Source organism: Notothenia rossii, assembly GCF_949606895.1.
Source record: "Notothenia rossii genome assembly, chromosome: 2".
Lineage (NCBI taxonomy): Eukaryota > Metazoa > Chordata > Actinopteri > Perciformes > Nototheniidae > Notothenia > Notothenia rossii.
Window position 1 is genome coordinate 76,913,981 of NC_136904.1, and position 19,122 is coordinate 76,933,102.

Sequence of the window (19,122 nt, forward strand, 5' to 3'; positions counted from 1 at the left end):
GTGGGAACGCGTACAGAAGGACCGGAGGCCAAACGTGCGCGAGCGCGTCCACGCCTAACGGTGCGTTTAAATCGCGCATTGAAAAGAACAGCTGACATTGAGCGTTTTCTTTTGATGCGAACAGATTACATTACATTTTTCTTGTTAGACGCTTTTATCCAAAGCGACTTACATCCTCAATACTGTGGACAATCCCCACAGGAGCAATTTGGGGTGAAGTGTCTTGCCTAGGGACACATCGACATGCTGACTGCAATGTGCTTTGAACCTGTGACCCCCTGATCCCACCACCAAGGCTCTATCCACTGCGCCACACGCCTCCTATCGCGATCTACCGCGGCTCGGCCTTAACGCACAGCTGACTCACAACCATTGGATGTAGAGTCCAGTCTGCATATAGTGGTGCACCTCTGGACAGCAGATCTGCCCCGAGGTTCATCACTCCTGGTAGGTGCGTCCAGGGGCGTAGCTGGGGGGGGGGAGGTTAGGATGATTCCAAGGGCCCAGCACTGGGGGGGGGGGGGGGGGGGGCCAGAGAACACTATTATTATCTTTTTATTAATATGGTTTTATTATTATCCTAAAGTAAGTTAATGTAAATGACTCAAAAGTATAATTGCCTGTATTAAAAAAAAAAGTCCCAAAAGAAACAAACAGGTGCTTGTTACTCTGTTTGACAGAATGAGCACCCCTCCCTTCATTCATTGCATGGTATGGGCGCCTGAGCAATGGAGCAAGCGGAGCAGGTGCATCCCCACAATTGACCTTGGGGGAGCAAACGTGTGCTTTTGCACCCCCACTTTTTGATCATATGAAAAATATGACATTTCCCCCCCAATATATCACTGTAAACATAAGTGTGTAATTTCAATCGAATTAATAATACGCAATGAAAGAACTTGTGCTGATTATAGACACTTAATAGCGAGTTTTTAAGTTTCCAAAGATTGTGACCCCCCCCCGCATTTCGCTCACAATGGTTTGATCAACTGCCTCCCACCCACAGCAGTCCTGATGCAGGTAGGCTGAGTGTAAATCACCGCGAACAGTCTGTCATTGGTGGCAGACCTTTTCAGTAAGTTGTTCAAACAAAGAATATGTTAGACATGTCTTTACTTCTACCACTCAATACAATAAAACACATTTATAATCATCACCTTCTCTTCATTTTCGCTGCATTGAATTACAGGTCACTCTTTATGTTAGCTAGCGGTTAGCTGACGTTTGCTAGCTAGCTAGTAACATCAACCAGTGTGTGTGTTTGACTAGCTAGCTACCTGGTAGATCGAAGCCCATTAGAGTTTGAGTTTATTAGGATCCCCATTAGCTGTTGCATGACAACAACTAGTCTTCCTGGGGTCCACACAAAACATAAAACATTGCATTCGACAAGACTTTTACAGAACAGTAAATACAAAATAAAAAACTTTTCCGAAGTCCATTTTCCTTCAAGCATTGACTTTCATATTTTCCATCATATACCACTTATTTTCTGATTTCATTTCATTGGAAAGAAAATAATGATAATAAAATAAGAATAAAGTACTTATATCTATCTGCATTTACAGATGCCAGCCTTCAATTCTCTTAAGGTACAACTACCTGAAATGAAAATAAAAGAAGAATGAATTATAGAATGATAGAAGATAATATGATAGAAGCCCATCTCCTACTGTAACTAACCTGCACACTGTGTGTGTGTGTGTGTGTGTGTGTGTGTGTGTGTGTGTGTGTGTGTGTGTGTGTGTGTGTGTGTGTGTGTGTGTGTGTGTGTGTGTGTGTGTGTGTGTGTGTGTGTGTGTGTGTGTGTGTGTGTGTGTGTGTGTGTAGCCAGCCAGCCAACCAGGTAGAACATGGCATAAAAAATAAAAAATCATGTATTCAACCCAGTTCAGTGTATTCATACGTGTATTGCTCTCCTGTGTAGAATGATGTGGTGGTGACAGTGCAGACTCAGGGAGGAGGCAGAGAAGGAGAGAAAGAGACACAAGAGTTACAGGTAATGGAAATATCAGTCAGCTTAAAGTGTAGGATAACATAACAAATTAAGACACAAATACTTGGATAATATATTCCCCCCTCTCTCCCTTTCTTTACAGAGTAGCATAAAGATTGTGTATTCAAACCAGTTCAGTGTACTCATAAGTGTATTGCTCTCCTTAATGTAGAATGATGTGGTGACTGTGCAGACTCAGGGAGGAGGCAGAGGAAGTGAGAAAGAGACCTAGGATAACATCCCTAGTCAAAAAATGCTATAGGAATCTCTATACGTTTTTGGAACCCTATAGGAATCCTTTAGGATCCCATAGGATTTTGAGACAGTTCTGTGCTCTATATTGCAGGAAATTGCACGTACAGGTGTTCATTAAATTAAAACAATTCTGCCATGGAGGTGGTCGTGCCTGACCCACTCCAAACCACCCCTTGCCTGCCAGTTACTAATCTTGCACCCCCACTTTCAACTATAACTAGGCGGCACAGCAGTGCACCAGCAGCTTGCAGCTTGAACAGACTGACAGGAAAATGTCCTCTACAGCTCATGAATCAGGAGCTCAGAAACGAAAGAAAAAACGTCAGCAAGAGGAAAATAATAAAAGAGGTCGACAGATAGTCACCAAGTATTTTCACAAGAAAGGTATTTATTCACAGAACTGGTTTTGAAGCCCATAACAGCTTAGCCAACATTTTGTGGCTGACGTTAGCTACCTGTTGCTATCAAAAATTAGATGAGTGTCGATGAGCCCAGTGAATTTGTATCCAGCAGCTATGCCCTTTTGCTATGGCTAGCTAACCTAACCTGTATAATGTTACATGCTAATCACATCTGCTCTAATGCACAGATGCGGCTTCAGGATCAGTACCCCTTCCCTCAGGCCGGTTCCCAGTTGAAGGAGAGGGAGGTAAAGCAGCAGGGCTTGGGGTTAACAAACAGATTTTAAATATGCTTACCATGCATTGAATACAACTTTAGGTAATATTCACATTTAGTTACTCTAGTTCTTCCAGTAATTGCAATACCATTGACCACTGGCACATTAAATTGAGGTTGTTACAGTAGCTATAGCTAGATTTGAGCAATTGAAAAATATCTATACAAATGATTATTATTATTATTATTATTATTATTATTATTATTATTATTATTATTATTATTATTATTATTATAACAATTAAGAGATAGCTCGAGCTGTACTGTGTTATTACTATTATAGGGCATTTTATAAATTATGTACACTATGGATACTCTAGAGGCAGGGCCTTCGAGCAAGGCAGCCAACGAGGAGAGCAGAGGTGAAGAGGCAGAGGTACCAGTACAAGAAGAGGTCGAGGACCATGAAAGCAGCACAGATGAGGAGGAAGCAGCTATGGACAGTCAATGTCAGGGACAAAGTGAGGCTCCGACACAGGATGCCACAGATACTGAGCCACCTGTAGTGGTGTCTGAGGTAGAAGATCTGCTATCACTTGACCCAGGGTTGTTCCCAGCTAGGATGAGTGACAAGGACAGGGCAACTATTGTAAAGAAATTAGCAATGCGAGAAACAGATCAAGAAATTCCACATGATTCAAAGGGAAAGAGATTTCCAGATTACTTGAAATACACCAAAGCAGATAAGGGTAGGGGAAAAGTGAAAAGGGACTGGTTGATTCACAGTGAAAGTGCAAATGCACTGTTCTGCATACCATGTGTTCTTTTCTCCAAGGAGCAAAAAATACCCTCTCTTAGTGCTTTGAGTAGTGACCAGGGATACAAGATGTGTGACGTCGAGTGGGGTCGCATGTATGATAAATTCCCAAGCCATGAAACAAGTAGGAATCACAGGGACTGTTATTTGCGATGGAAACACCTACAGTGTTCGGTTATGACTGCATGTGGCGTTGATCATCAGTTGCAGAGAGAGCTACAGTCTGAAATTGAGAAAAACAAAGCTATCTTGCAGAGACTCCTTGATGTCACTCTGCACTTGGCAACGAGGAATTTAGCTTTCCGAGGTAAAACGCATGCTTTGGGCGATGTCCACAATGGAAATTTTGTAGGTACGCTAGAACTTTTGTCACGATATGATCCACTCTTGAAAGACCACTTAGACAAAATCAGGACATCCAAAAAAGGAAGCCAGCTAACTCATTATCTGAGCCCAGACATCCAGAACGAGTTTATTGAATTGTGTGGGGGAAAGGTTTTAAAAACCATTATATATAATATACTATGGAATCATTTGTGATGCAACGCCTGACATTTCCCACACCGAGCAAAATGTTGTGCTCATAAGATATGTACATTATAATGAAGACACAGGCGAATGGGAGATCACTGAAAGATTTATTGAATTCAAAGATTTCAACGGAAAAACAGGATGTGAAATAGCAGGCATGATGGAGAGTGTGCTTCTGGATCTAGGGATAGACATTAGTGATTGCAGGGGGCAAGGGTATGATAATGGGGCGAATATGTCAGGGAAAATCAAGGGAGTCCAAGCACAAATACTGAAAAAGAATAATCTTGCTACTTTCTCACCTTGTGCCTCCCACACGTTGAATCTGGTAGGCGTGCATGCTGCAGAATCGAGCCCTGAAGTATCCAACTTTTTTGGTTACATTAACCGCCTCTACACATTTGTAAGTGCCAGTCCATCTCGTTGGTCTATATACAAAAAGAAAACAGGTTGCTCTGTACATAGGCTATCTGACACTCGCTGGAGTGCGAGAATTGATGCTGTGAAACCTGTAGCAAAGCACCTACCTGGTGTCATTGAAGCCCTTGCTACCATACTGAGCTCATGCAGTCTCACAGGTGAGGCCAGATCTGAAGCTGTTGGTCTGAGGAACTACCTCATGTCATTTGATGCCATTGTCCTTCTCACCATTTGGGTGAAAGTATTGCAATCTATTGATGACAGAAATGTGATACTCCAGTCAGGGAAAATCTCAATAGAGGTGGAGGCAGGTAATGTTGCTGCACTAAGAGATGAGATGCAGACTCTCAGAAATGGATGGGATGCTATTCTGTCTGAGGCATCAATGGTAGCTAAGGAAATGGAGGTTCCACCTCATTTCAAAAAAGAACTTTGCCGTGAGAGGAGGAGGAAGAGGTTTCATGATGAAACTGCTGAAGGAACAGGTCAGGAGGATAGGCCAGAAACAACATTCCGTAACACTGTGTTTCTCACTGCCATGGACCAGATCATAAGTGACTTGGACACTCGGTTCCAAACAACAGCAAATATTGTTGAAGAATTTGCTGCCATACTTAAAATTGGGAAGTTGAGTGACAGTGTCATGGCTTCTGTGTGTCAGCCACTGAGGGAGAAATACTCACAGGATCTCACAGATCAGTTTGAGAGTGAGATAAGGCATCTCAATAAAATATTTTCTGCCACTTTCCCCCCTGATTGTAGCTCTCTTGATCTACTGAATGCAATATACAAGATGGAACTCCAGAGCATTTTTGGAGACGTTTGCATTGCCCTCAGAATTTTCTTGACGCTCCCAGTTACCGTAGCTGGTGGTGAAAGATCATTTAGTAAGTTGAAACTTATCAAGAGCTATTTAAGATCTACCATGTCGCAAGAGAGGTTGAACAGCCTTGCAATGTTATCGATTGAAAGCAAGCTGGCTCTGTCACTTGATTTCAAAGAGCTCGTAAAAGATTTTGCCACCAAGAAGGTCCGGCGATTGGCGTTCGGGATTTAGGAATAAAAATCCAGTCTATGACAGGATTGTGGGATGTTTCCCTATAGTAAGCTGACAGGCTACAGCCCACATTGTGAACAATTACTATCTGATGCATAGTCCTCTCGCACTACATTTTTCATTGTTTGCTGTAAGTGTGTTCATGTCCTGAGAGTTTATTGTTTTATAATTATGTTCAAATCTTCAGTTAATTTATACTTTTGTCCTTGTGTTGTTCAAATCTTAATTTAATAAGTCAAAGAATGTTGAGATTTTTTGTTTGTTCATTCCTGTATTGGGTGTAATTTTCAATTAAATAGACAGAAGATAAAGTTGATAGTCAGTGCATGTTGATTTCTTGCAGTCCATTACAGTTCATTAACTTCAACAGGGTTTTCGAGGTTGGGTTTCATCGTGTCGTTTTGGGGGTGGACGCAAGGTTCTGACCCCACCAGTATCCAAGAATCCTGAATTGTCCCCACCAATAACTCAACACTTGTCACTCGCGCCTCCTCGAATTACTTGCGCGTGTAACAGGTAGGGCTTTAGCACTCTGCTGAGAAAGGCAGCAACCCGGCCGCTACAGCAAAAAAGCTAGTGCTCTGCCCGCGACAGTTCAAAATCTGCTTCGTAAAAGGTATATCCAAGCAGGGAACGATTGTATACTTCAGAGCACATCAAAATGTAAGTGTCTGTCAACCTAATAGTGTGCTTGAGTAGACTATTTGTGTTGGAGATGGGATTACAGAGAGACAGGACAAGTAACAGCTTTTGTATGTTGAGTATCAGAAAACATTGTCACAAGAATAGGGGAAAATATGCCTAGCTAGTGCAACTCAAGGTTGTTTGGTAGACTATTGCATTGGTCCATTCATTGAAGATGAACGCAATGCGACATCCTGAACTGGTGCTGAACTGCTGATCCGAATGTATAGGTAAAAACCATATTATGCGTTTTCATCAATAAATAAATGGCCACATTTTTTTTAGCGTGCGCGCTAATGCGCACTCGCATGGATTGGGGGCCCACAAATAGATTCTTTCATGGGGCCCAGAATTTCCAGCTACGCCCCTGGGTGCGTCACTCTCAGAGAGAGGAGATGTCCGCAGCTCCATAAGATCAGTTTGCGTGCCAGCATGTGTAACTGGAGAGAACGCAAACCCCCTTGGCGGTTTATATACGATATTGTGGTCGTGTTGTCTGTCCTCACGAGGACATGATGTCCTCTGAGAAAAGGCAGAAAGCGTTTCAGGGTGAGGAACACCGCTAAAAGCTCCAGATAATTTATGTGTGACCGTTGGAGGTCTCTGCTCCAGAGACCCCTCACAGGTCGACCTTCGTATATACAGTACCCCACCAGCCCGTCAGACATGCGTCTGTGGTGACCACCTTCCGCGATAGGACAGCTCCCATAGGCACGCCCCGTACTAGAAAAGTCGGGTTTAGCCAGTGGCGCAGTGCCATTACGCATTTCATAGTGACCATCACTCTCCGCGCGCCATGACGCGCGGGGTCCAGTCTGATGGCAGCTACCCAGCGCTGAAACTCCCTCATGTGTAAGCGTCCCAGTCGTACCACCAGGATGGCTGACGCCATGAGCCCCAGTAACCGCACACATGATCTGAAGAGAACATATTTGCGTAGCCGGAAATGAGCGAGGCAAGCTCTGAAGGCTTTCACTCTCTCTGCTGACAGGCGGGCTCTAAAGGGCACCGAATGCAGGTGTAGGCCCAGGAAGAGTACAGTCTGGGCTGGGGACAACATGCTCTTTCTGTGTTTATTACGAAACCCAGATCGAGCAGGTGTTTTACGAGGACATTCGCCTGCGTAATAGCCTCTTGCTCCGACTCTGCGAGAAGCAGCCAGTCATCCAGATAAGTTGCCAAGCTAATACCCTGTTGTCTTAACGGGGCTATCGCGGCTTCCGTTCATCGTACAAACACTCGCGGATTGAGAGAGAGACCGAAGGGAAGTACTCTGTACTCGTAACAGACACCCTGAAAGCCGAACCTCAGATATTTCCTGTGTGGATAATATACTGGGATGTGGAATAAGCATCTTTCAGGTCGACTGATGTGAACCAATCGTTTTGGTGCACGAGACGCAACAGAGATGTGTGAGTGAGCATTCTGAATTTGTATCTTTTGAGATATTTGTTCAGAGCTCTCAAATCTAGTATAGGCCGAATTCCGTTCCCTCCCCGTTTGGGAACAAGGAAATACTTGGAATAAAAGCCGCTCTAACTCTGTTCGGCGGGTATTATCGATATAGCCTTCTTTATTAGTAGCGAGAAAATCTCTTGCTCCAGAATATGGGCCAACTCTCCCCGTGCTTGTGAATACAGAATGCCCGAGAAGCGAGGGGGGGTGACAGCGAATTGGAGTCTGTAGCCCTGTGTTAATGTCTTGAAAACCCAAGCAGAATCTGTGCGCATCTTCCACTTTTCGCTTCTTAAAGCGAGCGGAGATGTCACATCTCTGTCGTCTGCCCTCTGTGTCTTTATTTGTTGTGTTATGGGGCCCTCTAGTGTCTGAACACGTTGGTACCCCAGGTTGACAACCCCGGCCGACACTGCGCATGCGCGTGGCGGTGGTGCCTTCACAATCCCGTCTAATTTCCGCCTTTTGAGAAAGGCCGTAGCCGCTCTCAATAGAGGGGTAGACGACAGACTGTTTATTGTTTTTATTGTTTTTCTTTTCATTTTTATTGACTGCGCCCTTGGCTTCAAGCCTGGAAACGACAGTGGAAAATGATTTATTAGGAAACAATAATGTTGACATGTGTTTGTGTGACTTAAACAGGCAGCGGAACTTGCTGTCTTTGATGTTAAGTCCATTTCCCTTATGGCGCGAACTTGAGGATGACGTTCTGGCATCACTCGAGGCGGCGGGAAGATGGGGGCATGGTGGCACCCCGAAAACACATGAGCATCTAACACTGGAATGTGTTCTGGAGCTGGGGAACAGGGAACTTCCAGCTCTCTCGTTGAGGAGAGGAGAGGAGGCTGTCAGGCCGCCCGCTTCTTCTTCCTCGCCTGGTGGCTGAAAACCTGGGTCGGCTGTGCCTGAGCGGCAGCTGCCGGAACCGGAGATCTTCTTGGCCAGCTCATCCTTGCCTCGTGCCTGGGCTGGGGACCTGGGACGGGCTGTGGTCTCTGCTGCTTTGGTATCTTGAACCGGGCAGGACGTGAGGCAGCTTGAGTGAAGGCCTGCCGCGGGACCGTTGAAGGTGGCGGCTGGACCCTTCGGGGGAGACAGAGCTGGAGAGCCTCGTCTACTTTCTTTTTTGATTCGCATCTCAGCTGCATCGAAGCTAAAGTGGAGCCAAATATGCCCTCGGGAACAATAGGCATGTCCAGAACATCCTCTTTTTCCCGGTCTGGAAGGTTTGTCAGGTTGAGCCACCTGGCTCTCTCCTGTACCACCATAATTCCCAGTGCTTTGGCCGTGGCTTGGACTGCACAGCGCTGCACACGGAGGCTTCTGTCCGTGATCGCTGCGATCTCGTCCCACACGGCAGGCTCAGGTTTGCTCGACAAGTCTTCGCAGAGCTCCGCCTGGTAGGCGGTCAGCAGCGAGGAGACGTTGAGTGCCCTGGCGGACAAAGCTGCGGCTTTATAGGCCCGTTCGGTCATCGCTGACTGAAAACGGTCTGCCTTTGCCGGTAGCGTGGGGTTCCTGCTCGGTGTCGAAGCCAGCCTCGGTTGGAGGTGGGCTGCCACCAGCGGTTCCATGGGCGGCCGAGCCTCTCCATACCGTCACAGTCCAGGGAGGAGGCACCCTGGATTGGGGCCTTGTTGCTCAAAGGGCGGTCTCTCCACGAGACCGACACCTCGTCCAGCATCTCCGGAAAGACTGGAAGGAGCTGCCTCTTCGTCCTCGCTGCTTGGGGCAATTGCTTCCCCTCGTATTGAGATCTGGAGGTCTCCTTGGCCACTTCAGGCCATGGGATGTCCAGCCTGGACGCAGCGCGTTGACACACGGCCTGCAAGTCCATACTTAGGCAGGGCGAAGCTGGTGTGCTTTCGCCCGGACATCGCTCCCGGCTTTGCAGCCTGAGCCGATGAAACGAAGATGTCATCCTCGTGCTCATCCGAGTCGGACAGGAGGAACTCAGAGGCATCCTCTTCTTCCTCCATATAGTCCTCCAGGATATCCTCCGCGGGTGGAACCATGGTGAGGTCCAGTTGGGAGCCCCAGCCTGACACGGCGCGGGGCTCCGGTTCAGCGGCTGCCGCTGTTATTGAGCCCCAGCCTGACACAGCGCGGGGCTCAATCTCTGCGGTGGACGCCACCATGTCTTAATTGCCGGACATGAGGGGGTCCTGTCCCGACAAGCTAGCTTGACGTGCTAGCCGTCGGCGGAGGCTCGTAATGGTGAAGCGGGCACAATGCCCGCACGAGCCGGGGTTATCGATAGCCTCCTGGGCGTGTTCCAGCCCGAGGCAGGACGAGCAGACCTGGTGTGAGTCTGTGCCTGAGATCTTAAACCCGCAGCCGCATAGCCGAGCCTCCGAGTCCCTGACTACTCTGGTGTGAGGGAGAGAAGGGTCCATCTTTGTTCGTGGGGTGTCGGCGTGGAGTGGACACGCTAGTAACAGGTACGTTACTGAGAAAAATAAATAAATCCAACCTTGTCGTTAACCCGAAAGGAAAAAGCGACGGTGTAGATTTTATTCTTTAAAGAATATTAACTTGTGTGTTAATACCTTTTTTGTTTTTATCTCCGTCTCCTCTGGTGTGGGAGAGAAAAGAGAACGTCCTCGCTACCGTGGTGTCGGTGTGGAGGGAAGAAAAGTTAGCAACAGGTATGTTACTAGCTTGAAGAAAAAATCAAACCTTACCGTAATTTCGAAAGAAAGAAACGGCGAGGCAGATTACAATATTAACTGGTCTGTTTTTTCTTTTAAACTCATAGTTTTGCTTTATTCTGAGAAAGTATTGCTTTATCTTTATGATACGAAACTAATCCCATAGTTGCTGAAAGTTATGCAGTGTAGAAAAAACTGAAACTATTTTGTGAGTAATAACTATACATTCTCCTTCGGATCCTGTAAGTCATGCACTGAGGGGAAGGTTTACATCTATATAATTCATATTTATTTAAAAATATTGAATTATTTTTGATAACTCCCGTGTATTTCAAACTTAACACTCAGAGAAACTTCTCTCGTTAAACACACATTTATTTGGAGCAGAAACTTGACACAAAGAAACTCACACAAAACAAAGTGATTTTAACTCTTGCCTTTGTTAGCACTGTCAACGTGTCAAATGTCTGCATTGCTTTATTGTAAGTGTCAAAGAAGGCCCATTTTAAAGAGAAAACGTCTTTCACGTAGCAAAGAAACCCTTGCAAACAATTGTTCGGCTGTCAGAAAACAGCATTAAAACATTCCTTATTCAAACTCTGCTCTTTGCCTAAATGTCAACATCAAATACCATCATATGAAACAAGGCATATTCATCGTAGCAGATAAGAGCAGAATGGTATAATTCATGCTTTCCTTGTCCTCGGCTTTCCTACAACCTTTAACAGGTGAGAGCGCAACAATAGCTGTAAGCCGCTTTCCATGGTGTCTGACTCAGTCGGAGTGTGTGGGATAGGCGAACACTTATAAGGACATCAGTTTCTGAGGCTTAAGCTTCACACTGAGGTTTCCTTTAGCCTCTTGTATCTCACCTCTCTTTGTCCCTTTGGAGACTTACCAGGGCTAAGCTATTTGCTGTCATGGTTGTCTGTGCTGTGACATCTAAATCTTATTGCAATGTGTCACACATTCTGTACTGAGCACTTAGAGCAGCAATCTATAAATGTAACCATGTTTGTTGCCTGGGAATGTTCAATTGAAGAGATGGAACCCTAAAACCTGATAAACATTTCAGAAAAGAGTGAGCTTCACCAAACAGTGAATACATTTTTTTTGCGTGATATAACAAAGCTAAACGATGAAGGTAAATGATTGATTTATAAAGGAAATATCTTTTAACATTAACAAAAAAATTAAAATGATTTTTTTTCTTTTATTTAAATGTGGCAATGAGTAAGTGTTGTCCTCAATGTCCCGTCAAGATAATCTCTGCCCTGCAAGTTCTTATAATAAACTATTTAAATTATCATTGCATTGTTTACAGTGCCTAACTCACATGCGTTGTTTCTACTTATTTTATTATATTCAATTGTACTTGCATTTATTTTTGTATTACTTTTTATCGCATGACACATAACTGGTAATGTTTTGCTATGTGGAGAGGCTGTGTTTCATTGATTATCAGGGCTTATCAGTATTTTCCCTAATATTGTAGGTGACAATCACACATTTATTTTTTTGCACTGTGAACAGACGTGTTAAATGTGGGCAGGAACCAGGTGGATTTTGTGATATGGACGCTGTTGCACCCCGGGTTACCTCAGTGGTAAACTTCCACCCACTCCTCAGAAGCAATGTGGATGACGATTGCTCCATGCTGCTGCTTCACTCATCTATATTTTACAGGTTAGTTTCCTTAATATATTGAATGTCAAATCGTGCAAGCTGAGCAGCGAGCGCGACAAGCAGGCACGCTTGTCAGCGCCATAGACTGCAACCATAAAAGTTGAGACATGCGGTTTATTTTACCCGAGTGCATTCTTACAGGAACGTTGCCATGTTTTAGGCTGAATTACTCTACAGTGATTTTATTTAGGCTTATAAATGTATAAAACGTTTGAGAGACATATGGTATATAATATGCTGAATAAACTAACAGTTAAATGTTACAGAGCTGTACTTGTTATTGTAAAATGTTTATATTGTAATTAATGTAGTCTAATGTAAAGGTGTATAGGCCTATATAACTAGTAGGCCTATGTAAACCCTGATTAATTACAGATTAGGCATTTGCTTTAAAAGCAGTTAAATATTGCTGTAATTTACAATATAATATTATAGCGGCCCAAATTGACTTTTATATGGGTAATAATCTGTAGAATGTTTCTTAAATTAGAAAACTATATGAGAGCTTCATTTGTGATATTTATTTATTTAAAGCAGTTATTTTTAGGTATTTTGCACATAATGGAATGTAACAGAAACTGGCACCCATGGAAATGATATATTATGTGAATTTTGATGAAAAATAGAAATGTAATAACCTGCACTCTTTCTCTATTTTTTTTATTTCTCTATTGTTGCTGCAGTATCCATTTTGGGACCCGTAACATCTTGTTACTGGCAGTGGATGACAAGTTAGTGGTTGAGAAACGTACAATAATGTTGTGTGGGACTTTTTGGTAGAGAGTGAAGGAAACTTAAGTGTCTCATTTACATTCAAAAACTGCTCATTCTACCCTGTTTGTCTTCAAAACTCTCACTATGCTAATGCTCTCTTTCTGCACTGACAAGTATACTTCATGCAGGAGGTTTTAGGTTTCTTTGCCAGTGTTGTTTTCAGGACTTTCCTCTGTCTCTTCCTGCATTTGCGTACTGTATAAGCCAGTGTTGATGGCTGTTTTGAATAAATGAGGTACCTAGACTCACATTTTAGGCAAGTGCACAGACATCTCCCCCTAGATGAATGTGAAAACACCTCTGTAGTGACAAACTTGGATCCAATACAAGTCAGATTAGGTGAGGATAAGACTCTTTAGGGGACATTTTTGAGTGGAGTAATTTTAAACTGCAGTATCCCTGATGTTTGATGCAGAATTCACGATTGCATCAAACTGATTTTTAATACAGGCTGTACTTTCAACATTATTTTCTTTTAGCTTATTTCATTTGTTTTTGTACTTAACTAAAAAGTTTTCAACAAAAACTAAACAGGGCTGCAAATAAACTTCATGTTAGGAATACTGATACTGTCAGATCGAGAGAAAGAACAGCTTTTAGTTGTCAACATTTGACAACATTCTTCTCTTTTTTGCCAGCAGTTACCAAAGACTGACACAAATATTTAAAAAGTCCCTAAAGCAAGTTTGTTCTTTCTTTCTAATTATTTCCCTCAGTGAACAAGCAAATAACTCACAAATCGCGCTCACATCCCACAGAGCAGCAGCATACACCGTTTGTCCTCCTTCCTTTATGAACAGTGAGATGCTTTTCAAACTATCTAAGATCCAAAAATCAGTGATAGGCCAGAACAAACATTATATTAGTATCATTGTCATGAATTTGTTCACTGCGTTCCTCTATATTCTGCTCCACACACCTGCGTCTCTTCCCTGTCATCGTGCCTGATTAAAACTCTCACTGTGGCTGCCGGTGCCGTCATTCATGTTATTGCCAAGGACAATCCTGTGATTTCCCAACAGTGACTGCACCCGGGACAATACTCTACTTAACAATTTCTCAGATGGATCAATTTATCTGCGCGAAAACCTGAAATGGTTCCACAAAGCTGAGAAACTGATTTGGCGACGTAGAGAAATTACACACCTGCCAGAAAAAGATATCATAGCTGCATGAAATTATAATTTTACCCCAACATGTTAGTCCTGTCTGTAAGCTGCACAATCAAAGCAAACAGCCTGACATTATAAAGATGTCAATGACAGTCCGCAGACAGAACAACTTTTTGAAATGGCAGCACTATAGGAAATGTTATATCAATAGTGACAAAAGATTACTCGCATCTTTGAATGTATAAGGTCACTACAAACAACCTTTCGATGCTAATAAAACAATGCCTACTTACTCAATGGCAGGGTAGAATATAAATTACTTTACATGAGAAGTTTAAAGTGACCCAGGTAACTTGAAGTAATGATGATCTGGCAGAAGCTCCAGATTACATTTTAATTTAAATTCCAAAACTAAAACTCTATATTTCAGTCTATTTGTTCTTTTTTTCATTTTAAATTACTTAAAGTATTTTACATTCTGTTCATTTTCCTTAAGAGAGAATATCAAACTGGGTATTTTTTAAATTAATTTATGTATTTATATTTCACAGAAATAGCTTCAGTGTGAGTTATATTACATTTGATGTAACGATGTGTATCGTGGTAACATCTTAAGCCTCTTCAGACAGCAGCTAAATGGCTTCACATGCCATAGCACACAATTATTTGAGTCTACACAATCACTTCTGACATTTTTCCACACTGATGTGTTCAGTCGAAACTCCTCAGTGCTCTCACATCATTGTACACATACATCATAAGCGGCTATAGCTCAGGCGGTATCCTTTCATAAGAGACTACACTGCCACAGAGAATGGATTATCTAACACAATAACAGATCAAAACACACCTCACAGCACAAGCTCATTGACTGCTGTAATAGCTCACCACATAATGGAGGGTGCATGCTTACTTCACTTTTCAGAGCATGCTGTAATTATTATTCAGAGTGCTTCTGTTTCATCCTCAATCGCTTTCGTCTGTAACAAAATAAACATTTGTATTCTTTAGTTCTCTTATCCTGACACAGCAATCAAGTCCAGTGTTCAACTGATGGAAACATATGTGCAGTTAGTTTAAAACCTAAATTAGATCAAAAATAATTTCTAAAAAAACAAAATGTTATAAAACACAAACACTTTTAACAAGGAATGCAAAATTAATCAAAATGTAATTGAATTTCCAATATAGTCTAGTGCAATATCCTAATTGCAGTAAGCGCAATATTTTGTAAAGGTATATTATGTAAAATATAATTATATACAAAATGTTGTGTGGTCCAAGCCTACAATCAGTATTCTGCGAAATCTTATAATAATAAATAAGATAATATTTATTTGGTAAAGATCCTCTTAAAAAATCCCACTATGATCGTTTTTTTTTATATTTATGTGAACAATGTTTCAAAAATGATCACCTCATCTAATATCATTCAAAAATAATCGCAATTAGTTGTTTTTTATAGAAGTGTAGCTCTGCTTTCCACATTTGCGGTCATTTTGAAATAATTGGATAGTATAAAGGTTCTGGACACACACACACACACACACACCCACACCCACACCCACACCCACACACACACACACACACACACACACACACACACACACACACACACACACACACACACACACACACACACACACACACACACACACAGGAATACATGAAACACTGACACAAAGCTGAATGATCTTTTCAGACTGTGCACAATAGCTAAATTAAATCTAAACCAAAATAACCTGCAGCTCTGAAGGATGGCCCTGAAATGTAGTTTGACATACAGTAGCCTCAAAATTTTATCGGGGAAAATAAATGTGCAATGTCTAACCCAATTTCCAAGATCTGATGTCTTTATTGGAAAAATAATCTGAACTTGCCCTGAATCCTCCATACAGGATCAGGATCTATGTATGCAGTCCTCTCACTTTTAATGTTCCCCTTATTAGCCATTATGTGTTAGAGAATTGGCAAAACAGTAAAATACTTAATCAAGTACATAGCAAGAAAACTGCTTGATGTCACATGCAGGTGACCTAAACGTAGGACATGTTGAAATAACTGATGCAGATAATCAAGCAATAGGACATTACACATGTATGATCGCTTTGGGTCACCCCACAGCCAGGATCGACATGTTGACATTTCTACCTCCTGTGCTATAGCGCTGTGACTGGTTCATGAGCTCAATACACTTTCTTTAAACATCCTGAAACATGATAGGGTGCTTTTCTTAAGACCTGTCATTTCGCATTAGTGTGAGAACAGCATGCAGTTGTCCTTTGTCTGTCTATTTGTCATCAAAAGAAAAGGGCACAACTTACCTGAAGGGATGTGTGTGCTCTGGCTTCTCAAATCATTCAAAACATTGAACAGCCCATTGGTTTATACACAAATGTATGCACTGCCTTAATCCAGAACATTTTGCAATGTTAAGGAATCTCTTATATACCTCGGTGGATGTATTGCAGGGCGTATTGTGATGGCTTATTTGTGCAGTACAAACTGACTATAAATAATTTCTGAAAGGAGATTGTATAACAGACTTCTACCTATATTATCCCTCAGATTTAATTCAAGAATTTCTAACCTGTTTTATATTCAATATGTTTATACCCTAATATGCTTCAGCAAGCTAATGCTAATGCACAAAGTGGTGTTAAATCTAATTGCACATATATCAACATGTGGACGTGGGGTCCAAACTGTCAACTCAAAGATTGGTTAATAACCATACTATCCTTTGAGTTTATTCCTTTAATAATTAATTGAATGCCCCAATTTAACATGTTTGCAGTTTACTTTTAAAACGTAACCTATATATCACTATTATAGTTGGATAATTTTTCGAGGCATTTCTGTTTTAAAACAAGGATCTTTGATACTTGCTGAAAAGATGTTGAACTCAAAAGGCTTAAACTTATGCACTGCAGGTTTGTAGTGTTTGAGACCTGGACCTCTTGAACCCAAAGCGAGAACAACAACCCTAGAAAAATATGCTTCCCAAGTTGCTTAACAAATGTGCTCTACCTTTAAACCACACAGATTTGCCATGCACTCAAAGCGCTGTTATTTTAATACATATTTAGGCACAATAAAATGATCTTCTAAATGTTTGGTAGAGATGTTGAGCCATGACCTTCACAATAAATTCAAAGATACAGTATATTCCCCTTTCGATAACTCTATAATGTATTTCCGACCGATTTACCATTAAACAAGATTATGAAGAAAAATCTTGGTATCAGTATGTGCACCTATCATCCGTACAAATGTCCAAACTATAGAAACAGGAACAAAATGCTAGGTTGAAATATACGTTTTACGTTTGTAATATATATTGGTGTCGGAGGTTTGCCTTTTGTGGTTGCCAATGGCCTGGGTTGAGCCACATTTAATTTGTCTTAAAGCACTGTAAGCTGGACTTAAAAGCTGATGCAGCACATACAGTAAATGATTACCCTCTTGCTAAAATGCAACATGCAAGTTACAGTTGATGAAGCGTTCTGGCCTGTTAGTGTTTTCTGATGAGTTCATAAAAAGTTGTTGTGGTTCATTCAAGCCTTTCAGATTATTATATATACCAATTTATTATTGGAAGGGGTATAACATATCCCTCATTGCTGTGAGTAGAAATCAAGTTTAATTTGCCTGCCGAACTATGAGGCTGCAGAAGACTCCCCCATGACTGATAGGCCATGTCACCAGCAAAGGGCAGGAAGATAAGTGGAGTTGCTTTGTAGTATAATGGAGGTTGTAAAATGTAAAAGAGCTCTGTGATGCATTTACTGTTGCCCATAAAATAATACTCCTCAGAGTGGCCACAGTGATGGAAGGCCAGCAGCTCTCCACAAGTACACTGTGTCTTTATCCTGTCATCATGTCAACATGTACGCCAAAGAGCAGTAAGCCCTGGAGTGACACTTTGTAAGAAAATCTGTTCTCTATAGTTAAGTCTTTAGAAATAAAAAACGGTAAACCAGCAGCCTTTGTTCCAATCCCACAACTCACATTTGTTGTGCTTGTGCATACCGTCAGGGGCAATATGGTGTAGCGGTAATGACATCAGTTCAATTACTGGTTGTTTATCATAATTAGTCTGGGTAGTCGCTCTAACTATAATGCATGAGCTGTGCTAAGGGCAGGATGTTGGTCAGCAAATGAACATTCAGCTTCTCTGTCCATAATATCTGCCATTAATCTTAGTCAGCTCTTGACTCGGTCTGAAATGGAGGGGTCATTTTCAATGCCACATTATTGCAGACACATCTCATCCTCATTAATGACTTCTTCTTTTAATTTATGGTTCAAGAAGCTAAACAAAAACAGAGAAAAGGTTGCCAATCCTGACACTTAATCATTTTGAGCTGCTAACATGCAACAGCAAATTAAGTGATAGAGAGTGCGTTTTTAAGAAGGACCTCATTAAATCCTAGTGCATTATATTTTGGTGACTTTGCGGATTGTTAATCTCTTTCCATTCTCAGGGTCAAAATATCCTTCAACCTGTTCTCAATGTTAGAGCTCTACAGTCTCCCTTGTTTTAAAGGCAAGTTTGTGTGATAATCTGTTGAACAAATTTAGTTTTCAATCTTCACCATCCATGATCGCTGTTTTATACTCTTTCTTTGTACTTATTTGTACAACTGTAATGTAATGCAATCGATTGATTTCCAAAACCACTGCTTCCCATTGTAGTAATAAATGAGAAAAACCGATGGCTGCTTTACCAATGTCCTATTCTCTCCTAGATAATGCCTCAAGTAACAATAGATGCATTCAATGAAGCAGAATGGCACACATTTATCTTTTCAAGCCAGTTGAGGTTACTAGAAGAATACATCGCATAAATGCAGCCATTCAGTATTTCTTTGGCACAACTATGATTATTCACTATTTATTTCCAAAATAATTTGGTTCCAAAAATGTAAAACTGTTATTATTGCTGAGCTCTAAGTGTATGATATGTATCCCAGACATGTATCATAGTTGTATTACTTCAAATGACATTTTCTGATTTAGTGTTGATTCCAATGACCAGACGTCCAATGGATGCTAGATTAATT

The 19,122-nt window shown here is 41.8% G+C and overlaps 1 protein-coding gene and 1 long non-coding RNA gene across 2 annotated transcripts in view; both read left to right on the top strand.

Moving 5' to 3' along the window:
• The first annotated feature begins 1,511 nt into the window (after positions 1-1,511).
• LOC307030371 (uncharacterized protein) lies at positions 1,512-4,438 on the top strand. The gene is made up of 4 exons (XM_079666748.1): positions 1,512-1,999; positions 2,473-2,635; positions 2,841-2,900; positions 3,250-4,438. Exons 2-4 carry the CDS (start codon positions 2,524-2,526, stop codon positions 4,224-4,226), a joined length of 1,149 nt encoding a protein of 382 aa, XP_079522874.1. The 5' UTR covers positions 1,512-1,999; positions 2,473-2,523; the 3' UTR covers positions 4,227-4,438.
• A 5,959-nt stretch (positions 4,439-10,397) lies between these two features.
• LOC307030585 overlaps positions 10,398-19,122 on the top strand; it is a 56,634-nt gene continuing 47,909 nt past the window's right edge. Inside the window, exons 1-3 of the long non-coding RNA XR_013805705.1 lie at positions 10,398-10,481; positions 12,018-12,170; positions 12,854-12,901. This is a non-coding gene — a long non-coding RNA (uncharacterized lncRNA). The remainder of the gene's footprint in view (positions 10,482-12,017; positions 12,171-12,853; positions 12,902-19,122) is intronic.

What these genes read in the sequence shown, in the direction of transcription:
- LOC307030371 (XM_079666748.1), top strand. Translation starts at nt 2,524, where the DNA reads ATGTCCTCTACAGCTCATGAATCAGGAGCTCAGAAACGAAAGAAAAAA. An exon ending in CAAGTATTTTCACAAGAAAG is followed by an intron (nt 2,636 to 2,840) that starts GTATTTATTCAC and finishes TCTAATGCACAG; the next exon opens with ATGCGGCTTCAGGATCAGTA. An exon ending in CCCAGTTGAAGGAGAGGGAG is followed by an intron (nt 2,901 to 3,249) that starts GTAAAGCAGCAG and finishes TGGATACTCTAG; the next exon opens with AGGCAGGGCCTTCGAGCAAG.